Here is a 19935-nt window from a genome sequence, read left to right as displayed (position 1 = left end):
TTCTTTTTGTCTGTTTTCCCTTCTGTCCATGCTTGGCACTGTAACCTTTTCTGATCTGCTGCTAAACTGGCCCTATCAGGTTGTGTGGACCCCCATTTAAGGTGGTGTTGAGAGAGGTGAAGGAGAGGTCGATGGCCCCTTTAAGCTGAAACAGCATTTAGATTTGTTTCTTTTTTCAGCACCCACTCGATCAGCTCTAGTGCTGCATTAACAGTACATTATGGATTGGAAGGAAACCAAGTGCTTCCTCCAGAGTATTTCATGCACATGTCAGCAACTTATATATCAAAGTCTAATTTTAAGTTCAGTAGTTTATATCAAAGAGTTGTAATAGGGATGCAGAGGAATAAACAGCTGTAAATGAAGTGTAGTGTGAACCTGTTTTCAAAGACCTTGTTTTCTTTTTGCTCTCCACTTTTAGTGCCGGGGTCTTGCCTGCCAACTTTGCAGCTAATTCCCCAAATCCACTAATCCTGCCTTATTTAAACCATCTTGATGGCAGCAGGCCACAGAAAATAAAAAACTTGGCAATCTAAATGTTGCTTAGATTCATCAATTGCAACAGTATTGTAATTCCAAGCGAGTAAGTTAGCCGTTGAAGTAATTGCTGCTGACAGTTTCAGTTGTTCAAGCTATTTTAAAATGACATCAAACCAGCCGTTAATCTGACTGTATACAATTTTAATACAGGTTTAGAGAAGTCCCAGCCACAATCACATTTCAAAACAAGTTTTTCCCAGTTTTTACTCAGGTTTCAGTTTTTCTCAGTGTTTTTTTTTTTTTTTTTTTTTTTTTTAATTAGATCACATTAGCTAACTTTCATGCGTTAACTAACAAGGAAAGCATTTGTTACAGTATTTATTAATCTTTGTTAATGTTGGTTATATCTATATGTATATATATATGCATATATAGTTCATAAAAATACAACTGTTCATTATTTCTTCATGTTAGCTCAGGTCCTTTGATTTTAATAATGTATTAGTCAATTTTAAAATTAATATTAACTAAGATTAATAAATGCTTTAGAAATATTTTTCATTATTAGTTCAGGTCAACTAATTTTTTTTTTTAAAAAATAACCTTATTGTAAACTATTTTTGTTTGTTCGTAAAGCCTTTACCTTTAAAGCCTTAAAAAAAAAAAAAAAAAAAAAAACCTATTGCAGTCCACCATTATTTCATTGTTCATTATTTCAAAGGTAAAAATGAGTTTGATTCACTGAGCAAAATCTGTATTTAAAATCGTTTTAATAGGTTTATTAGGATATTTAGGCACTTATTTAACAAGACTCAGCAACATTTTTGAAGCAAAATGTATAAAATCGAAAAGATAACAAAAATATCAAACCATTGTTTTAGCTGGAATATAAAGTACAGTCATTAACATGTTACAGTGTCAAATTAGGTGTTTGAAACCATCATACCGCTGATTGATAAAATAAGGTTATATTTACTGCTACATAGTTCATGTGACATCTTCCCCATGTGACAACTAGCCCCATATGTGCTGACATCTCTAGGTCTAATAGTGGATGCGACGCCCCTTACTGTGACTTATGCCTCTGTCCTTACCTTTCTCCAGAAGAACATCATCCAAGAAATAATCAAAAGAGAGGTGGGAGAAGTCCAGACATTTGGTTTCTTTTCATCTGCAAGGCAAACTCCAACATTAGATAGAGTCTTGATGTCCATAATAAGAAAACAAAGAGAAAGCAAATGATTGAAAATACCCTTTGCCATCTTAGATCGCCTCACTCCTTGGAGATGCTAAGAAGACAGGGCAGCGGCAAACATGAGAGGTAATCGGAGCGAAATAAGGAACATTACGAAGGCCTGAATATGTCAGAGCAAGGCTGATGAAACGCAGCCGCCGCATTTGCTTGTTTACCACTGCGAAGTTTCCTAAACTGTCAGGCCTGGCTATTTCATACGCAGTCACGGTTATTTAATACATTCCTCTGGAAAACAAAAGACAAACACATCATTAAAGAAAGTCGCTGAAACAAACATTTGAGAGAGGGGGAAACGAGAGACAAAGTTTCTGATAACTCTGGGATACTTTGTGTCCTGATGTCTGCAAATTCAGTGTGACATTAGTGAGAGTTTATTCCCCTCTTCGTCGTCTTGTTCCAGTGAGGGAGAGGAAGGGATTGAGGATTGTGGATTTCAGCGGTGGCGGCACTCATATACGTGGATGGGGTTGTTGATGCGAGCCATGTTTGGGATGATGGAGCTGAGAGGCTTAGCTAATTTGGAAGAGTAGAGAAGATTTGAGGCCTTTTGTTGGAGCCCGTTTGATCTGTTGCAGGGGGAAAAAATGGCCTCCGAGATGTCATGGAAATGAGAGAATTACAGTCTTTTTTGCCTTGCTTTGTCAATGTGCAAGATATGTTTTCTCCCTTGCTTGATAATAACTTCTACTCGTTAAGCCCTGATTGTTAATTGCTAATTACTCTCCTCCTAGCCATGCATCAAAAGGCAGGAGAGAGCCATGCTAAGCGGATCAAACACGGTCTGTTTCTGGCTCTGGCTGGTTTCTGCTGTTGTCTCCCCCTCACGTTGTTGGGACTCGGTTTATTTATTTATTTGTTCCATTCTCTTTGGGATATGATGGGGGGATGACAAGATGAATGCAGATTTTCTTCCATCTTCCTCTGGGCTGCAAATCGTAAATGTTCGATTTAGACCTGTCATGGATTTATAGAAGCAAACCCCTTAGGTGCGTCAGCCATGGCACACGGCTCTTGGCTTTTGCCAGTTTAACTAGGATTTAAAGAGACTGACACTCTATTTGTAATGGAGCATTTGTCAGTGACTAAAGATACGATTACTTCTTCGTCTGACTTTTTCTGAGATCATTTATTTTAGGCATCTTATTTCATGCAGATATCTCCAAACTACTTCCATCCTCAAAGAGTCATGCCCTTCCATGTTCCCTACATTCCTTCTACTCTCCGTGTGTGGTAGTGCCTGGCTGGCGGCAGTACCTGGTTAACTGTCAGGCTGGATTGAGTGTTGACCGCTGTCAGCCTGGTAGATGTGCTCTGATGGCCTGTCTGGCTGATTGACCTGTCAGAAGGAGTGATGTATGCAAGGTAGAGTGGCATGGACAGGTGCACACTGCAGATCAAAATGCAGGAATCCTTTTTTTTAGGAATTTTGTTAACCCTATAGTCCTCTACCTATTCTCTTCAAGATTTTTTACATGGAACTCCAGATTTATTTGTTTTGATTATTGTTCTAGAATAATAAGACAAGACCTTATTAACACTAAATGGATACAGTATATCAATAATTTTGTGTAAATCTCATAAAACTTGATTGAGACGCATCTTGATTGTTGCTGCATCTCATATTGATTCATTAAGCCCCATATTTTTTGTACAAATGGTTTAATACATACACTACCCAGAGAAGTTTAAGTTTGGTTGGAGGTAGCCCTGGATTTTCTGTTACACCCATTGACAAAATCTGCTTTCTACAATGTTTCTCTAACAGATGTAGATTTGGGGAAGCGGGAGATTTGTATCTTTGACAGCATTTTGAGTGGCACATAAAAAATTTATTAATTAATTAAAAACAACAACATATTATTGCTTTGCATTTCTTTGTATGTAGTACATACCAGTTTGCAGCTGTATTCAAACATGATTGTTTTAGTTTAAAGACACTTTCATGGTGATGATGTCATTTACTGTACCCACTCAGGCTAAATCAGACAATAAAAATATGAAAATATTAATATAAAAGGGCCTTATTAGCAGATATTATCTTGTCATATTCTTAGTTTTGAATAGGAGAAGATGGCACGCAATTTTGTTTTTGTTTTGCTGTAATTAATTGGCAATGTAGGTTCTATTAAAGATTTGTACATCTAAAATTAATATATAAACCTTTTTATGTAAGTTGTTTAAAAGTAACAAGCCAATGGTTTCCCTTTTTAGCATGTTTAGCTATTAAACAATAGTAAAAAAAAAAAAAAAAATAAATAAATAAATAAAACTTTGTCATTTGTTATACGCCAGCAATTACATGTTATGTATTAAACTGCTTTTTTATTTTTAAACTTCTTTTAACAACTTTTACATAAGATGTTAAAAATAATAATCCTATTTTTTTCTTTTTTTAAAAGCTTGTTTCTTGGAGGAAAATGTCTAACAATAGCAAATAACATCTGAGTCTACAAATCTTGTAAAACAAAGTCTCTATGTTGTTTTGTAAGCTTGCTGTGGTGCTATACATATGTAATATATATTACTATAAAGTAATATACTATATATAATCACATATATTACTATAATTCTATTTATTATTAATAAGTTGTATTATTCATTAAACACTGTTCACTTTTATGGCATTGCTGCGCTAATAAAAACCTATTAAATGTGATCAAACCTGAAACTCATAGCCTATCTGTAGTGATCTAGACCTTGAATCTTTAATGTTTTAATGTGGTACAATAAACATAGCCTTTTAATTAGTTTTTGATGCAGAAGTTAAATGCATCATTATTGCTTACCAAATATTTTACTCCAGCACAGCTGTAAACTGTTGACCTTTGTATGTGCCCTTGAACTCAGAGGTCCTGCCCTGCCGGGCTTCAGAAGGAGAGCTAGACAAATGGTAGACAGCAAACACAGTGAAGAGAGTGTATGGAGGAATGGAGGAAGCTCGTGCCGAGTGCCTCAAACCCCCCTTAGCTGCTTAATTAAATTTTCCACTTTTCCACACTCGCATTAAGCTTTCATTCAACCGGACAGAATGGATGCTCCAAAAGAGTAAACCCCAGAGAGGGACACTGTTCACTGACTGTTCCACTTCCTATCCAAAAGAAATATGTGTATAGCTGTATATGAAAGGTAAATAAATCTTCATGCCATAGGAAATTGGATAGGGTCAAAGTAACACTCAATTTGTCATCTGTTTCCATTTCTGTAAGGTGGAAAGAATCTCGCTTGCATTGTTTGTCTCACCTCTCCTGTTCTTTAGGCTTATTATTGGGTGTCATACAAAGGCAGGTAGAGACAAGTGAAGTAAAACTCGTGTACAGACAGGTCAGGAGACTGCTGCTCACTGAGTCAGCATGGTTAGTTCTCTTTATGATTGACAGAGGGCCCTTACATCATAAGGAGATGATGCAAGATATAATAGGAAATACAAGGTTATTTATTGCATCAACTCTTTATAATCATGCATTTACTAGAACACAACTTGAGTTATTTCATATAGCACCATGCAAAGATCACATCTGACTTATGCCTCGGATCTGTACTAAGAGGAACTCTAAATCTAAATCCAATCTGTAAATTTAAATTGAAATCAAAGTGGAAGTGATAAAAAAAAAAAAAATCATAATAAAACTGATAGTTCCAGTTCTAGATGCTGACTGGCCTATTCCAGCAGTGCAAAAAAAAACACTCAATACAGTAATAGTCTATGGAAAAGTTTAATAGTTTATGAAACTGGATAGAAGCTGCATCCGAAGCAGCTTCTATACCACAAAAGTATGTGACTGTTTAATGCTGCACAGAAGTACCCAAATACTGAGGAGCTAAACCATTAAGGTCTTTAGAAGTAATTAGTATAAGTAATTAGTAATCAAATACATCTACAGTTAAAACAATGAGGGCACGTTTGTTCTTTAACTCCTCCTCAACAAATTACAGTTGCAGTTAATGTAACAAATTTGCCACAAAGCTCCTTTGAATCTGTGGCAATGTTTGCCAAAGGTTTCCTCAAATGTTTGTAAAAAAAAAAAAAAAAGCAGTATTACTTTTTTGTAAGAGCTTATAAATGATCACTTGTTCCTCCTTTCTTATCAGGCTTGTTGTGGTAGCTTGCACCTGGGCATTTTACAAATTGGTGTATTTGTCCTATTTATGTACTGTCACATTTCATGTTTATAGCACTTCGACACATCAACGAGATGCAGACAGTTTTACAGGAACCTTATCAGATCAGACAGCCCAACACTGGGTCCACACTTGTGTTCTAAACAAATACATTAGCATTCCAAGAGACTTGCTTCTCATCTCCATGCCCATTCATACTTTACGTAGATCTAAAAGAGCGGTTGCTTGCGTTCCAAAACAATTTTCCCCATTGTGTTCAGCGCCTGTGATGAAAAGAGCTCCGAAAGTGGCACCTGACAAAATAATTCACAAAACAAGGGGGTAGAGGATGTTAAAACTCTCAGATATACCTCTGCATCTTTCCTCTACTGCCCTCTCGGAATACAAGCTCACTGTGATGGGTCATATTTGCCTTGGCTAAACACCGAAGGTTTACGGGAAGACCCTCTTGCAGTAAAGACCAATGCTATATCTTTCTGTCCCCCACCTCTCTTATTTCTTCTCCATTTGTTAAGTTCTTCCACTATACTCTCCTGCTTTCCAACCCCCTCTTTGTTTTTAAGTGGCCATCATTTCTTTTTGTCGCTCTTTGTTTTGAGTCAGCCACACGTTTGTGACGCATTTCCTTCCATTGTAGCAGGAACTGATTCTTGTAGTAATAACTCTTTCAGAACCACGGTCAAAGCCGCAGTTTGTGTTTGTGTATGGGTGAATTTAGTGTACTGCCAGCAAAAACAGTTTTTTTAAAGACTACTGGCAAGCATAAACACTTCTTGTCAGCTTTATAAAGGAAGAACGTTTTTCGGTAACAGGGGGGCATGAAATCGTAAAGAATACTTGCATACATTACATTCTTCCTTGTCGAAATAGATCCTGACCACTTGGTTATAGACAGCAGGTGGTGGAAATATAAGTAAATAAAGAATGCTCCATTCCGTGACAACTCTGAGTCATTGAAGACGAGTCTCTAGGTTTTCTCCATTCACAAACATAAAAAAGAATATAAACGTGAAGTTGCATGACTATAGAATTTGTATCTTCAACACAGCATTCAGTCGTTTATGAAGATGCTCATGTGTTTACCATCTAAATGATTATTCAAAATAATCATGAACTCTTTTATAATTGAATATTTTGTTTTAATATGTCATATTTGTTAAGAAGTTGTTCATCTTTGCCTTAGTAAAGAAATCAAGAAATGACTAATGAAGTGCTGTAATAGCAGATGTTTGAATTTCAGCTGTGGTTTTGCTCGGAGAATTATTGTGTTGCATTTACAATTTGAGCAAGTCTTTCATATACCAGGGAGATTATGTACAATAGACAAACCAAGGCCATGTTTCCTACTCTTCTGTAATGCGATTGGCTTAATCAGTGGAAATGTTCCAGCATGAATTCATTTTCTGTCCTCTGAGTTTCGTATTCCCTCCAGGCCTGGAATGTTCACATTGTAGCTCTGTTCTGTTTCAGACAAGTCTGCATTAGTTGCCAGGGAAATCTGCAAATAAAATTTCAAGAGATCAGTGAACCACTAATCTAGATCAGGTGTTTTCACCAGTCAGTAATCCACAAAACACTTGCTCATCGGCCTCCACCCAAGACTACCAGTTCCACCCAAGGCAGATCATGACCTTAATTAAGCACTCAGTGCCACCAAATCTACCCCATATTGCATATTGTTGAAAGACAACAATTGAAGGGATTCCAGCATGAAACTAATTGTTTTTTTTACTGGTTTAACTCACCCATTATTTTCCCCATGTGATGGAGATTGGGCGCTTAAGTAACAGGTTAATAAATTCGTGATAAACCATCAGTAAAAGTTATATTGCCTCCTTACCTTCCCCATGTGCCTTCATTGGATTTACCTCATATTACAGTACCAGTCGGCACGTGCATCCAGGGGCTAGAGACGTTATCAGATTAGAATGAATGCGTCTCATATTAAATCTGGATTAAGGAGCTAATCCATTTATCAGTATATAGCCCTCATGACCAAGTTAATGCTATGGTTTATGGACACATGCGATGGAGTATTGTATATAAAAATGCTAATCTGAAATAGTAACCTTATCGTAAGGGCATAGTAAGTATACATAGCTATATGTGGTTGTGCTTCTGTGCTTACTGTTTGATTTCCGCCCGTTTTCTTTCCACTCAGCTATTTATGGCAGTTATCGATGGTATGAGACTAAAAATCGTCGTATTCATTTACCCTGCGAACAGCTATAATTCTCTTTCCCTAAGAAGAGATCAGAACTGTTCCAGACAACGACTGACGTTCGCCATCACCGGGAACGCGCGTCACTTCTGTTCTTGTTCTTTTCCATAATACTCAGATCAGATCAGATCAGATGGCAGACAGCCCTTCACAGATATAAAGACATAGAGAAAGCATAATATGCAATGTATATTTAGTTTTATCGTAGTAGGCTATATTGCATATTTATTATTATTATTAGTCCCAATTATTTTGTTTAGACTACCTTTCAGTCTAATTATGGGTATGTCTTGTGCACCGGTGTTCACTCATACGTTCTATTCATACTTAACTCCAAATAAATAAACTCAAAATGAACTCATCTGAAATGCATTACTGCAGTGAAGTGTTGAAATATTTCCACTTTTTATGTTTATCGCTGGTAATGCATTATGACGACATGTCAAACTAAAAATCATTGTTTCCACAACAACATTTGTTCCAAACCCGACAGGTACTGTAAAACGGTCTTCTTTTTTTGGTTGCATTTATATAAACCATCTCCATTTCATACCCATGTGTTACAACATGCATTTCTAAAAGTATATATTCAAAAATCTCAGAGTTTTACACGAAATAGGATGGACTCCACGTAGGACTGCAAAACTAAATTCTAAAAAGTGTTGAAATTTTTATTATACAATTGATAATTCCCCTCCCCCAATAAACTTTATCGTACCACTGGCGACATCTATCTGTTCTCCTGGCTAAAAGAGTTTAAAAGAGTCTTGATTCAAAATTATGTATGAAGAAACGTGTAAATGATTAAATAAAGAATTTATATATATATATATATATATATATATATATATATATATATATATATATATATATATATATATATATATATATATATAAATTACTGAATTAAGAATCTTTTGTTTCGAACTCCCGAAAAAGTGAAAAACTAAAACGCCATGGTGACAAGACGCGAAATTTAAGAGCAACTGCACATGCATGCTCGCAAATAAAAAGCGCACACATGGTTCCGAGAGCACCATGCTGATCGCAAAGTTATGCTCTGCTACCAATTTCTATGAAACCCACGACCACCACTACACACTCTCCCTGTGTTCCGTGCAGGACCCAAGAACATGTGTCCACAGAGACCACCCAGTGGAAGTTAAAAGTTGGGGAAAGAGGGGAGGGAATCCTTGACGCGTCTATACCTTGCCTTTACCAAGGAAACCCATGCGCGTGTGCTCTGACGCAACTGCCCATTTTTGGAAACATGCGTCAATGGTCGAAACCAACTATGAGATGGGGGTGGCAGTGACAAGCAAACAAGTTTTAAAGCAAATTAAAGCATTTTAGACATTTTGCTGAATTGCTGGTGGTATAATTCAGTGTTTACCCATATTCATTCATAAACGTTTCACTGGATAGTACCGTCTGGCATAATTCTATAAAATATAAAGGCTGCACCCCTATTTTGCTGTGCGACTTATCAAGGCTGTGACGCGTAGACGCAGGTTGGCGTTGATAAGCGGAGCTACGAAGTAGAGTAGTGCCATTGAAGTGAGTCATCTAACGACGTGACCTGTAGAAGTAACACTGAAGTTCACTTAGTCGCCAAAATCAGTTCATCAAAGTCCAGAGCGGTACACTCATCACTGCCGTGAGTCACTGCTATAGGGACAGGACTAAACCTACGAGAGCAACGAGTTCACTGAAGAAAAGTAGGTGCTTCACAGATTTTTTTTTTCTTCTTCTTCATTTCATCTGGTTCTAGTAGAACATCTCAGTAGTGCTGATTTTTAGGCATTAGGTTTACACTGGAACATCTATTTATTGGACTGTTAAAGAGACTACAGAATTTGAAAGCGTTGACTTCTCTAGTAATATATAACGTTATATATATTACACAAATATGCCTGGATTTAACATACTGACCATTAAGAAGTATTTTGGATATCATTTTTAGATTAGATATAAAGGAATCGCTTTGCTTGGAAGTGCTTTTTTGCCACTGGAGACACTCTGGTCGTGTGGGAATTCATTATCAACCTTCTGAAATCTCCTCCTCTTTCCCTGGATCATGTACCAGGATTACATCGGGACATACGACACATCCTCCCGCGGAAGCAGCAGCTCGCCGGCGCACCCGGACACCAGTCCCATTCCCGCCTCGAACTACCAGGTAGCCTACTGATGTGCTTGAGTGCCCTTATCCTGATAACACTTTACATACACTCTTTACACTCTTCTGGTTTACATAAATAGTCATAACATGTTATTGTAAATGATTCCAAACTAACAGGTAACGATATGCACTTATCCACAGCATATTCTCTCCACATACCTTACATCACCGTGCTCATACTACATTACACATACTAAACTACATGTTGTTACAAAAAACAACAATGGCAATATGCAATTAGAAGCAGCTCCGCTAAATAAGAACACATTAGCACATTTTAAAGTCAGTAGCATACACAGTAACATAAAATGTCATGTAAAAAGTGACCAAACTTTCTATACATCGAGGACTGGCAGTCAGAGTCATTGGCTGTCTTTTTCATGATGTGAACTGAAGCACATTCAGTGGCCCTGTATGCATGTTTTTGATAGAAAAGCAATGCAACTGTTACAAGTGCTTAAAACTTGAGTATACAAGCATACCTTTAGAATACAGTGTGTGCCACATTTTTATATAACACTTTTTTTGAATTGCAAGGTTTTAAACATAAGTTAATCGTTTCTGATCATTCTTTTCAAAAGAAAGTGCACGAAGGACGCATATCTTTTGTCCATCTCCGCAAAATGCGTAAAATCTTATCAGATGAATCCGTCTCGCTTTCTTAATAAATGAGTCCCAGAGGTGATTTTTTTTCCCCGTCTTGCAGTCTATCATTTTATTAAGATAGTGCACATGTTGGCACTCATAACATTATGTTTCCGTGGAATTAGGCATGTCGTCAGATAAGGGTAGCAGTGGCGTGGGTGGTGTGCGTAATGTGAAATTAACCCATGGAGAGTGCGTACGTAGTGGCCAAAGGATGGGAGACTTCCGGAACTTCCACATAGATATTGCACTTTACTAACCTTCAGAACCTGTTTCATCTGTTTATCTGAAAAGGTTTTTTTTTTTTTTTTTTTTTTTTTTTTTCATTTGAACTGTAGTTGAACTGTTTGGGGTTAAGAAAATTAAGCCAATTTTTATATCGAGTAGCCTTAATGGACACTTAAAAAGATGAGACCAGTGAGGACTTGTTGCCTACCTAAATGAAGACATTTTACACATATATTTTAAAGGACTGACTAGAACTGGCTGATATGATGAATAAAATTAAATTGCAATAGACCGTTTGATTGCCGTCAGTGTCATTTGCTATAGTTAAACAATTATACTTCAGCATGTTTTTAATACATATGAGTAATGGGGATGATAGGATATTATGCATCTTTCTGCATGGAGAAGTAAAAGCTCACAGACTCGCAAAATGGTCTGTTGAAAAAAAAATCAGTGAGAAAAAAAAAACAACTCACTTTTTGTTTGATTCTTTTATAAAATTTGTCATAAATCACGTTAATCACAGTTGTGATATGGCCTATAAATTATCGTAGTTATTTGTCTATGCTTATACCAGGAGTATTAAAATGCATTATATATAATGTTTCAAGTAAAGTTTTACTAGCAGCTCTGCTTCACTTTTAGGCAATTTTGTGTGAATTTTCCTATTTTGATCTCAGTGCAATGAATGGGAGCTTGTGCTCCGGTCAGTCTGGCAACTTGTTCCGCAGACTCTGGTATTTTAATCACATCTGGTACGTTTAACAGCCCCTGTCAGAAATTCCCGAGCATCATCATCTGGTAGGGTTGCTGTTTTAGCTACTAAACCCATGGAATAAACTGCCCCCTTTCGATTCCAGCCTGTGTTGTTTTGACTCCTTTGGGGGAAAATCAAGTGAAGGGGGAAATTCTGGTACATTTCAGGAGAAATTAGCCCAACGCGCTCATTTCGCAACACAACAGAGCTTCATAGAATGATTCAGTAACATGTTTACATGTTGACCTTCCCCGCCGCTTCTGATGGATTCAATGCGAAACAAACGCGACAGTTCCTGGACGTTAGTGGAGTCTTTCGCAATACTTAGAAACCACGTTAAAGAAACACTATACTTTTAGTTCATAGCCTCTTTTTCTTTTTCCTTTTTAATTTTTTTTTTTTTTTTTTTTTTTTTACAGAGTAATGATTGCTGTTCTCGTTTTAAACAACACCGCTCTTCCCGTAATTCATTATCACTGTGGTAAACACAAGTCAGTTTCCCGTTAAAATCCCACCTGGAATGTGTTAATGTACTGGAATTTGGATGGAATGTGCTGGCACGGGACCCCAGTTCAGTTTCCCGGATGACTGGAATGAATAGCAGTCTTGTAACGTGATTCAGCATTTGTCAGACTACATATGTAAAAATAAAAATAAAAATAAAAATCATATAATTTGGGTACATTTTACCATTAATATTTGGGTAATAGCCGTGTTTGTACTGTAGCTATCACTATGTTATAATCAGATGTTCACCTATTTTCATATGTGACTATATATGAACAAAGTTTCATAATATTAAACTTTTCTAAATTGACATTATTAACATTAACTTTTTTTTTTTTAAATCTGTTGAACAGTCATTAATATTATTATTAGTGGACCCATTTCGTATCAAGTGTCATTAACTGCTGTGTACTTACATTTAAATCACTGGATACAATTAATCACAATTAATTACAATTAATCACTGGATACAATGCACTTATTGTGTACATACATGTTTTTGCATTGTAATAATATTAAAAAATATCTTTCTGTAATTAATTTCTGTAGTTACTTCTGTAATTACACTGTTGACTCTACCCCTACACCTTAACCCATCCAACTCAAACATACTTCTAAACCTGTCCCTAACCATAACTGTATCCTACTTCAATAGCAGCCAACGTCTTTTGCAATTCGACGTGTACAGAATAGGTACATTGTACCTAAAATATTTTTGGTAACACTTTATTTTAAGGTGTCCTTTTTACACGTTATATGTACTATTATAATAACAATAATTATGCATAATTAAATGCAATTAACCCTAAGCCAAACCCTAACACGAACCCATAACCATACAGTAAGTACATGTAGTTAATTAATATTACTCAGTATTTAAATGTATAATTACACTGTAACAAGGACACCTTAAAATAAAGTGTAAACAATTAATTTTTTTATTTGATGTAAGTACATATTAGTTATAAACCTAATATAAAGGGGGACTGCAATGTTAATTATTAATTGGCAAATCAAATAGTTGAGAATGTTATTACAACATTAACAAATATCAATAATAAATACATTTTATTAAAGTCAGCATTTTATTTCAGTTGTCTTATAAACAATGTACTTGTTATAAGTCATATTCGCTTCTTAAAAGGCACAGGTCGTTTCAAAAAACAAAAATCCGTTGTATACCCACACAGCAGTGAATCTGTTGCCCATTGCATCACAGAGGCTATTATCTAACCCTGGTCGGCTTCTGTCAGGGAGGGTTGTGGGCTTTCCCATGATTCACTGTGTGCGTGTGTCACCCTGTCGCTCTGGGGGTCAAGCAGTCAAGAGGGCGCAAAGCGAGGTAGCACGTGGAATGATTCATTAATCTGTGATCTAGGAATTTGTAAAACAACTAAAAAGTGGTTGGCTGGGGGACTGCAGTAACAAAGACTTAAAATGAATCATACCATTTTTAATGTACAATAAAAGTCAGAATTCTAATCCAGTTTCTTCATAAATATTTACACTTCAGTCTCTTAATACTTTTTTTTCTTTTCCCACAGAAGTACAGAGTAGACATGCCTGGCTCTAGCAGTGCCTTTATTCCAACAATTAATGCCATAACGACCAGTCAGGACCTGCAGTGGATGGTTCAGCCCACAGTAATCACATCCATGTCTAATCCATATTCCCGGCCTCACCCGTACGGCCTGTCTGTGTCTAGTGGCCCTAACCTCCTCGGCCACACAGCCCTCACACGGCCCGGGGTCATCCGGTCCATCGGCGACACACGTGGGCGACGCAAGCGAGACGAGCAGGTTAGTGTTAACATTTTTCTTCTTTGAAGCACAGAAACAAAATCAAACCAACAAAACCAGTTTTAACGTATAGTACAAAAACAAATTTTTTACATCTGCTGAATTTTTGGATAACATTTTTTTTTTTTTTTTTGGAGCTGCATTTACATTTACATTAAGTCATTTAGCAGACGCTTTTATCCAAAGCAACTTACAAATGACAGTAATACTATTATTTTCTTTTTTATTACTGTGAAGCTGCATTGAAACAATCTTTATTGTATAGGTATAATATAAATAAATTTGACTTGAAATATGTTACTTTGTAAGGCTTGTTTTTTTTTTTTTTTTTTTTTTTTTTTTGTAAGAATGATTTCTCACAAACAACTGCAAAAGTTTACTTGTGCAAGTGCTCACCCTGCCTGTTGTGTGCAGCTCACCCCAGAGGAAGAAGAAAAACGGAGAGTTAGACGAGAAAGAAACAAACTAGCTGCAGCAAAATGTCGGAACCGCAGAAGAGAACTGACCGAGATGCTGCAAGGGGTGAGTTTTCTACTGATGCTACAAAAATAAAATAAAATAAAACATCCTCTAAAATTACTAGCACAATGGAACGCATATAAATACCTCGAATGAAATGTCCACAACTATCTCAAGACTTAATTTCACACAATTCTAAGTGATTAAAAGCTGAAAAGACCCTAAAAAGACAGGTTTTACAGCCACAGAAAACCAGTGTTGTCTGGCAGACATGGGAATGCCCCAAGTCCCAGACAATTCTGGCTGTAATTGAACTACTTAGCTTTATAATGGCATCTCTCAGGCTGTCAGACCTGAAACATGAGGGAGGAATGTGCTACAGGGAGTTGGAGGGAAGCAAACGTCTGATATTGTTCAAAGAGGAAACCGCAGCTAACCATCAAACCCCCCACACTGCTATCTTCCCTCTTCCCTTCCCCCACTCTTTGCTTCATTCCTCACCAAATAAGGAACTGGGTCTTCTATGACAATAACTATGCCCTTTCTTCCAATGTACTGTTTCTTTCTTTGTAAATTAAGCATTTGTTTTGCTCTTAATTTCCTTCTTCCTCTTGTCCATATGAATGAGTCAAAGACAGCTACGGTTTACCTATGACTGTCTAGCCACGTTGTTATGTCAGTGTTTTAACCTTCTGGAGGCTTTGACAGTTGTTTCAAAATATCTGGTACTGTGTTAAGTGAACAGCTCAAATTTATTTGGGAAATACTGGCTTGTGTGTATGGATGGGTGTGTTTTTTATAGTGCTCTGAGAGTTCAGTCAGGAAAAGGTTTAGGGGTAGATGAAATTGGCTTTATACCCTAAGATAATTTGCCTAAAATAAATAAATTAAATAAATTAAAATCCATGTTTGTTTGTGTATAGTAGTTATTTATGTATGTATTATAATTACTATTATTATTGAAATAATAGTAATTAGAAGTAAAAACTGATTATTACTACTAATTAAAAAAAATGTAGTTATGTTCAATTAAATAGCATCCTTTTTGACATTATAATCACTTTTTTTGGCTTTATTTTGATTAATTGTGCAGCCGTCATATAGGCTTACATTAAAGACCAGAATATCAAATAGAAATTTTGGGGGTGAGGTCTTTTGACTAAGACCACCCAGAACACTCAACAACGCCCTGACAGTGACCTTATTAAACATGTTGAAATGCTTCAATGTTGAATCAACAATTACCAGCATAATTACTACTGTAAATCATTTCACAGTCCAAATGAATATCAGACAAAATGCAGCATGATCATTCATTGTATCTCTTTTTTTTTCATTCAAGAGACAGAGAAGTTAGAGGAGGAGAAGGCTGACCTGCAGAAAGAAATCGAGACCCTGCAGAAGGAAAAAGACAAGTTGGAATTCATGTTGGTGGCCCACAACCCCGTGTGCAAACTGCCCCCTGAAGAACGGCATCAGAGCTCGCACTCCCAGCAGTGTACGCCCCTCCCTCTGACCATGCGCTCCAACCTGGGTCCCCGGCGACCGATGAATACCCTCAACCCAGTCGTGGTTAAACAGGAGCCTTTGGAAGAAGATGACGATGAGGAAGAAGGAAAAGCCCAGCATTCAGTCATCAAGCCCATCTGCCTAGGTGGCGGCATGTATTGTTCTGATGGAGACAGCCTCAACACACCTGTGGTGGCTGCTTCCACCCCGGTGTCCACCCCGAATAACCCAAGCCTCATCTTCACCTACCCCAGCATGCTTGAGCCCGAGAGTCCTTCGCCCTCATCAGAGTCCTGCTCCAAAGCCCACCGCCGCAGCAGTAGCAGCGGCGACCAATCCTCAGATTCCCTAAACTCTCCCACCCTGCTGGCACTTTAAAGGAAAATTTGACAGTGCTCCTTCGCCATTCTCGTGGATCTCCAGAGCACCCTCAGCTGGGATTTGAGTGAGGACTTCACCTCAGCAAAGCTGAGAACCCTCAAGGGCTAATTTGCTCATTTTATTTAAACATTTCGGAGAGTTTTTGTTGTCGTTGTTTAAATGTATGTGCAAATTCCACTCGTTGTTTCAGCTACAAATAGTGGTGAGTTTCTGGAATGAAGACGAAAAAAGCGGGAGTACAGATTTCATCTTTCATCTTTAACAAGACTCAGAGCAACTTGAAGTCAGCTGCCTGTACAGAAGAGCAAGATATTTCCTGCTGGCTGTCTGTCTTGCAAAACTGAATTCTTGATAGGTACAAAATAAGACATTGGACACTACGGTAGATAGCTGCCCTCACAACATCTTTGTATTTGTGACGTGTGATTATTGTCCCTTTGTATTTTGTGTCCTGCTGTTTATAATATTTAGGGTTCACTGGATGAGCCTCACTGCTGAGTGTCGAAAGAACCATCTTGTATAATAAAATGCTGACCTTTGTTGATATTTTGTATATGCGGCGCAAGCACTAAGATAATTTGCCAAATTTACATAGCTTTTGTTATGTAAAGAAAACAAACAAACAAAAAAACACTTTCTAGCATCAGCGAATCTACTGTCAGGGATTGTGTCAGTGAGCCATACAAGCATTACTAGAAGCAATTGCACAGAGAACACAATATAACGGTGTACATGAGGGAAACTCTAGCCATATTAGGCTCTGCCTCTAACCCTGACATGGCAATACCGCTTTTGTATTGGCGCACACTGTGGTTTTCAAATAATAATAATAATAAAAAAGATTACTTTTATAATATGTACTTTTATGTCTTGATTGGCCCTTTTTTCAGGGTACAGTTTAAACTGAATCATATATCAGCCATATGAGCACTTCTCCCTGAAACACTGGTTGGCTTTTTTGCCGCACTTGGGAACAGATGCTCTTTGTCAGCAACCTTACAATCAAATAAAACGCCATTCTTTACAGTGATGGATTAAACAGGGAACGCAAAACGATTTTGAACGTTTGATGCAAAGGGTGAGTGTGGTGTGCATCAGACACTGAAGAAAAGATACACGTTGCAATATTTCTTGAAAAAACATTCCTTGGAAAAGAAGATTGAACTTCAGAGAGATCTCAAGGTTACTGTTGCCACAGTCAGATAATAACTGAGGGTGAATGTGAGTATTTTGTTGTACAGGATGCAGCAAACTGAAACAAAACAAAACAAATGTGGCTTCTGTTTGAAGGACTTTGTTGCTTTATTTATGTCAGCAACTTTCAAGGATCTGGGAGATAATTTCAGTGTTTGTTAAATGGAGTATGAGAGATTCTAGTTGCGAAAACCAATTTAATACCAAAAAAAAAAAAAAAAACAGAAAGAAAATGTTTAAGGACTGCGTGCTGTAAACTGTTCTCTGTTGGTCTTTGAAACCTGTGTAATTTGAGCAAGCCATCTGTACAGCTTTCTGCACATGTCCTGCTTATCGGTGTGTATTCTCTCTCTCTCTCTCTCTCTCTCTCTCTCTCTCTCTCTTTATTGCTTTAACTGTTGAAAGACAGAAAACAACTTACAAAAACAGCAATATGTAAGGCAGTGTTGTTCCTTTGATAATAAATTAAAATTTATTATAATGATAATAAAAAACATTTCCAAAGTGGTATTTTTGGATAGTCGTATTTTGCTGTGCACAGTGTTTTGCGTATGTTGGATATCTCATTGTTACAATGTGCTGCTTCTGTGTTTCTTTGAGTCAATCACAAGATGTTGAATGCACCTGTTTATGCATCAGCTTTTCATTCATCTACAGTTTCTGCACTTAATCAAAGATGCAGATTTATTCATCCTAATTTTGGTCTGTGAACCTAAATCTGTCATTTAACTTTGATAGACAGCTTTGCTTTGTCCAACTGATGACAGTAATGACAATGTAAGACATCAAACAATACTTGCTTTGTAAAATACATAAAATATTTCATAAATCAGGCATGGTGGTGTGGAGGAAACAAGAAGCAAAATAAGCATGTACATACTTGCATGTACTGTATGTACAGTTTTAAATACAATACTTCCTGCTCATAGTTCATCAGTGCTTCTGCTGTAGTTCTGGTTATCAAACTGCACTTTATGTAAAAACTAAATATTTAAATTTGTATCTTAGGTTGCTAATTTGGCCATAAAAATGAGGGTTTGTCACTCTATAATCATTTTAAATGTCAAAACTGATGTTTTGGTTAAAGGTGCATTCATTATCTTGCATTACTATGAATGGATGACCCATTGTCTCATTTCACCGGATCAAATTTTGTAATGATTATGTACTAGGTTGAAAATGATTTGCCAAGTTTGAGATCTGAGTCAATTTTAAAAACATCCATGGCTGTTTCGCAGTTGTGTATTGAGCTTTAGGCCAAATTCATGTGTCTGTGTGGAAATCTTTTATTTTGAAATAAATATTTCGATTTTAAATTCTGAAATGTGTATATGCATATTATTTCAGATATATCACAGCATTGATGTCTCAAATAACTGTAAGAATGATGCTCTTCCAAATATTTGTTAGCTTCATGACTCATTACTAAAACTACTTGCACACTGAAGGAAAAAAAAAAATTAAAAATAAAAATTAATAATCTATATATATATATATATATATATATATATATATATATATATATATATATATATATATATATATATATATAAGGCAGAGAGATGAAGGAGGTGGTCGACACAGGAGACTGTGTGGAGACAGTTAGGAGGTGAAGCCACCCCAAGAACGTCATAATATACATTACATACATATATATACACAGAATATCAATAGAATAGAATATTAATAAAAATGATGAGAGATCATTTATGATAGGGCAGTCATTCATGTTGTGCTTATCAGGCAACCATAAACAAATTATACTTTAATACTCCCTTTCCAGGGTATTTTGCAACATCTACATTTTTACAAGACTTTAGATTAGGTTTAATCCTTTATTATAATTTAACAGTAAAAATAAAATTAAATAAAAAATTTAATAAAAAAAACACCTCTAGACTAATATAAATATATTGTATTTAGCATGATTTACTGATGTATTTGATTCTTCCTACGTTAGCCATATGTTAAAAGTGTTACTCCATTTCAATTACAGAATACTACAGTGTTTTACATAATAATAAAGTAAAACACACAGTCTAATGCTGTTTTGGGGAAGATTTAGCTATCTGTCATGCGATGTTCATTACAAATTAAAAAGTCTCTTGCTTCAGTTATCTTTCTATATTTCTAATTTACTAATAAACCCACTTTCAAGGACAACAAAATGGTAATATTTGAAATGATAACAGGCAACAG

General features: G+C 36.5%; 1 protein-coding gene across 2 annotated transcripts; it reads left to right on the top strand.

Moving 5' to 3' along the window:
* The first annotated feature begins 9607 nt into the window (after nt 1-9607).
* LOC109107317 (fos-related antigen 2-like) lies at nt 9608-19060 on the top strand. 2 transcript variants are annotated; one of them, XM_042774554.1, is made up of 5 exons: nt 9608-9793; nt 10162-10254; nt 13939-14193; nt 14608-14715; nt 15994-19060. In XM_042774554.1, exons 3-5 carry the CDS (start codon nt 13954-13956, stop codon nt 16537-16539), a joined length of 894 nt encoding a protein of 297 aa, XP_042630488.1. In that variant the 5' UTR covers nt 9608-9793; nt 10162-10254; nt 13939-13953; the 3' UTR covers nt 16540-19060. The 2 variants fall into 2 exon arrangements, with proteins under 2 accessions (XP_042630488.1, XP_042630487.1); XM_042774553.1 differs by having other exon boundaries at nt 10039-10254.
* Nucleotides 19061-19935: the final 875 nt, after the last annotated feature.

Source organism: Cyprinus carpio, chromosome A17, assembly GCF_018340385.1.
Source record: "Cyprinus carpio isolate SPL01 chromosome A17, ASM1834038v1, whole genome shotgun sequence".
Lineage (NCBI taxonomy): Eukaryota > Metazoa > Chordata > Actinopteri > Cypriniformes > Cyprinidae > Cyprinus > Cyprinus carpio.
This window is presented reverse-complemented; position numbering and strand designations above follow the sequence as displayed.

Bases quoted from the DNA above. Each gene is read 5' to 3' on its own strand.
- LOC109107317 (XM_042774553.1), top strand. From the start codon at position 10,153: ATGTACCAGGATTACATCGGGACATACGACACATCCTCCCGCGGAAGC. The intron at 10,255-13,938 runs GTAGCCTACTGA...CTTTTCCCACAG, and splicing joins TTCCCGCCTCGAACTACCAG to AAGTACAGAGTAGACATGCC. The intron at 14,716-15,993 runs GTGAGTTTTCTA...TTTTTCATTCAA, and splicing joins TGACCGAGATGCTGCAAGGG to GAGACAGAGAAGTTAGAGGA.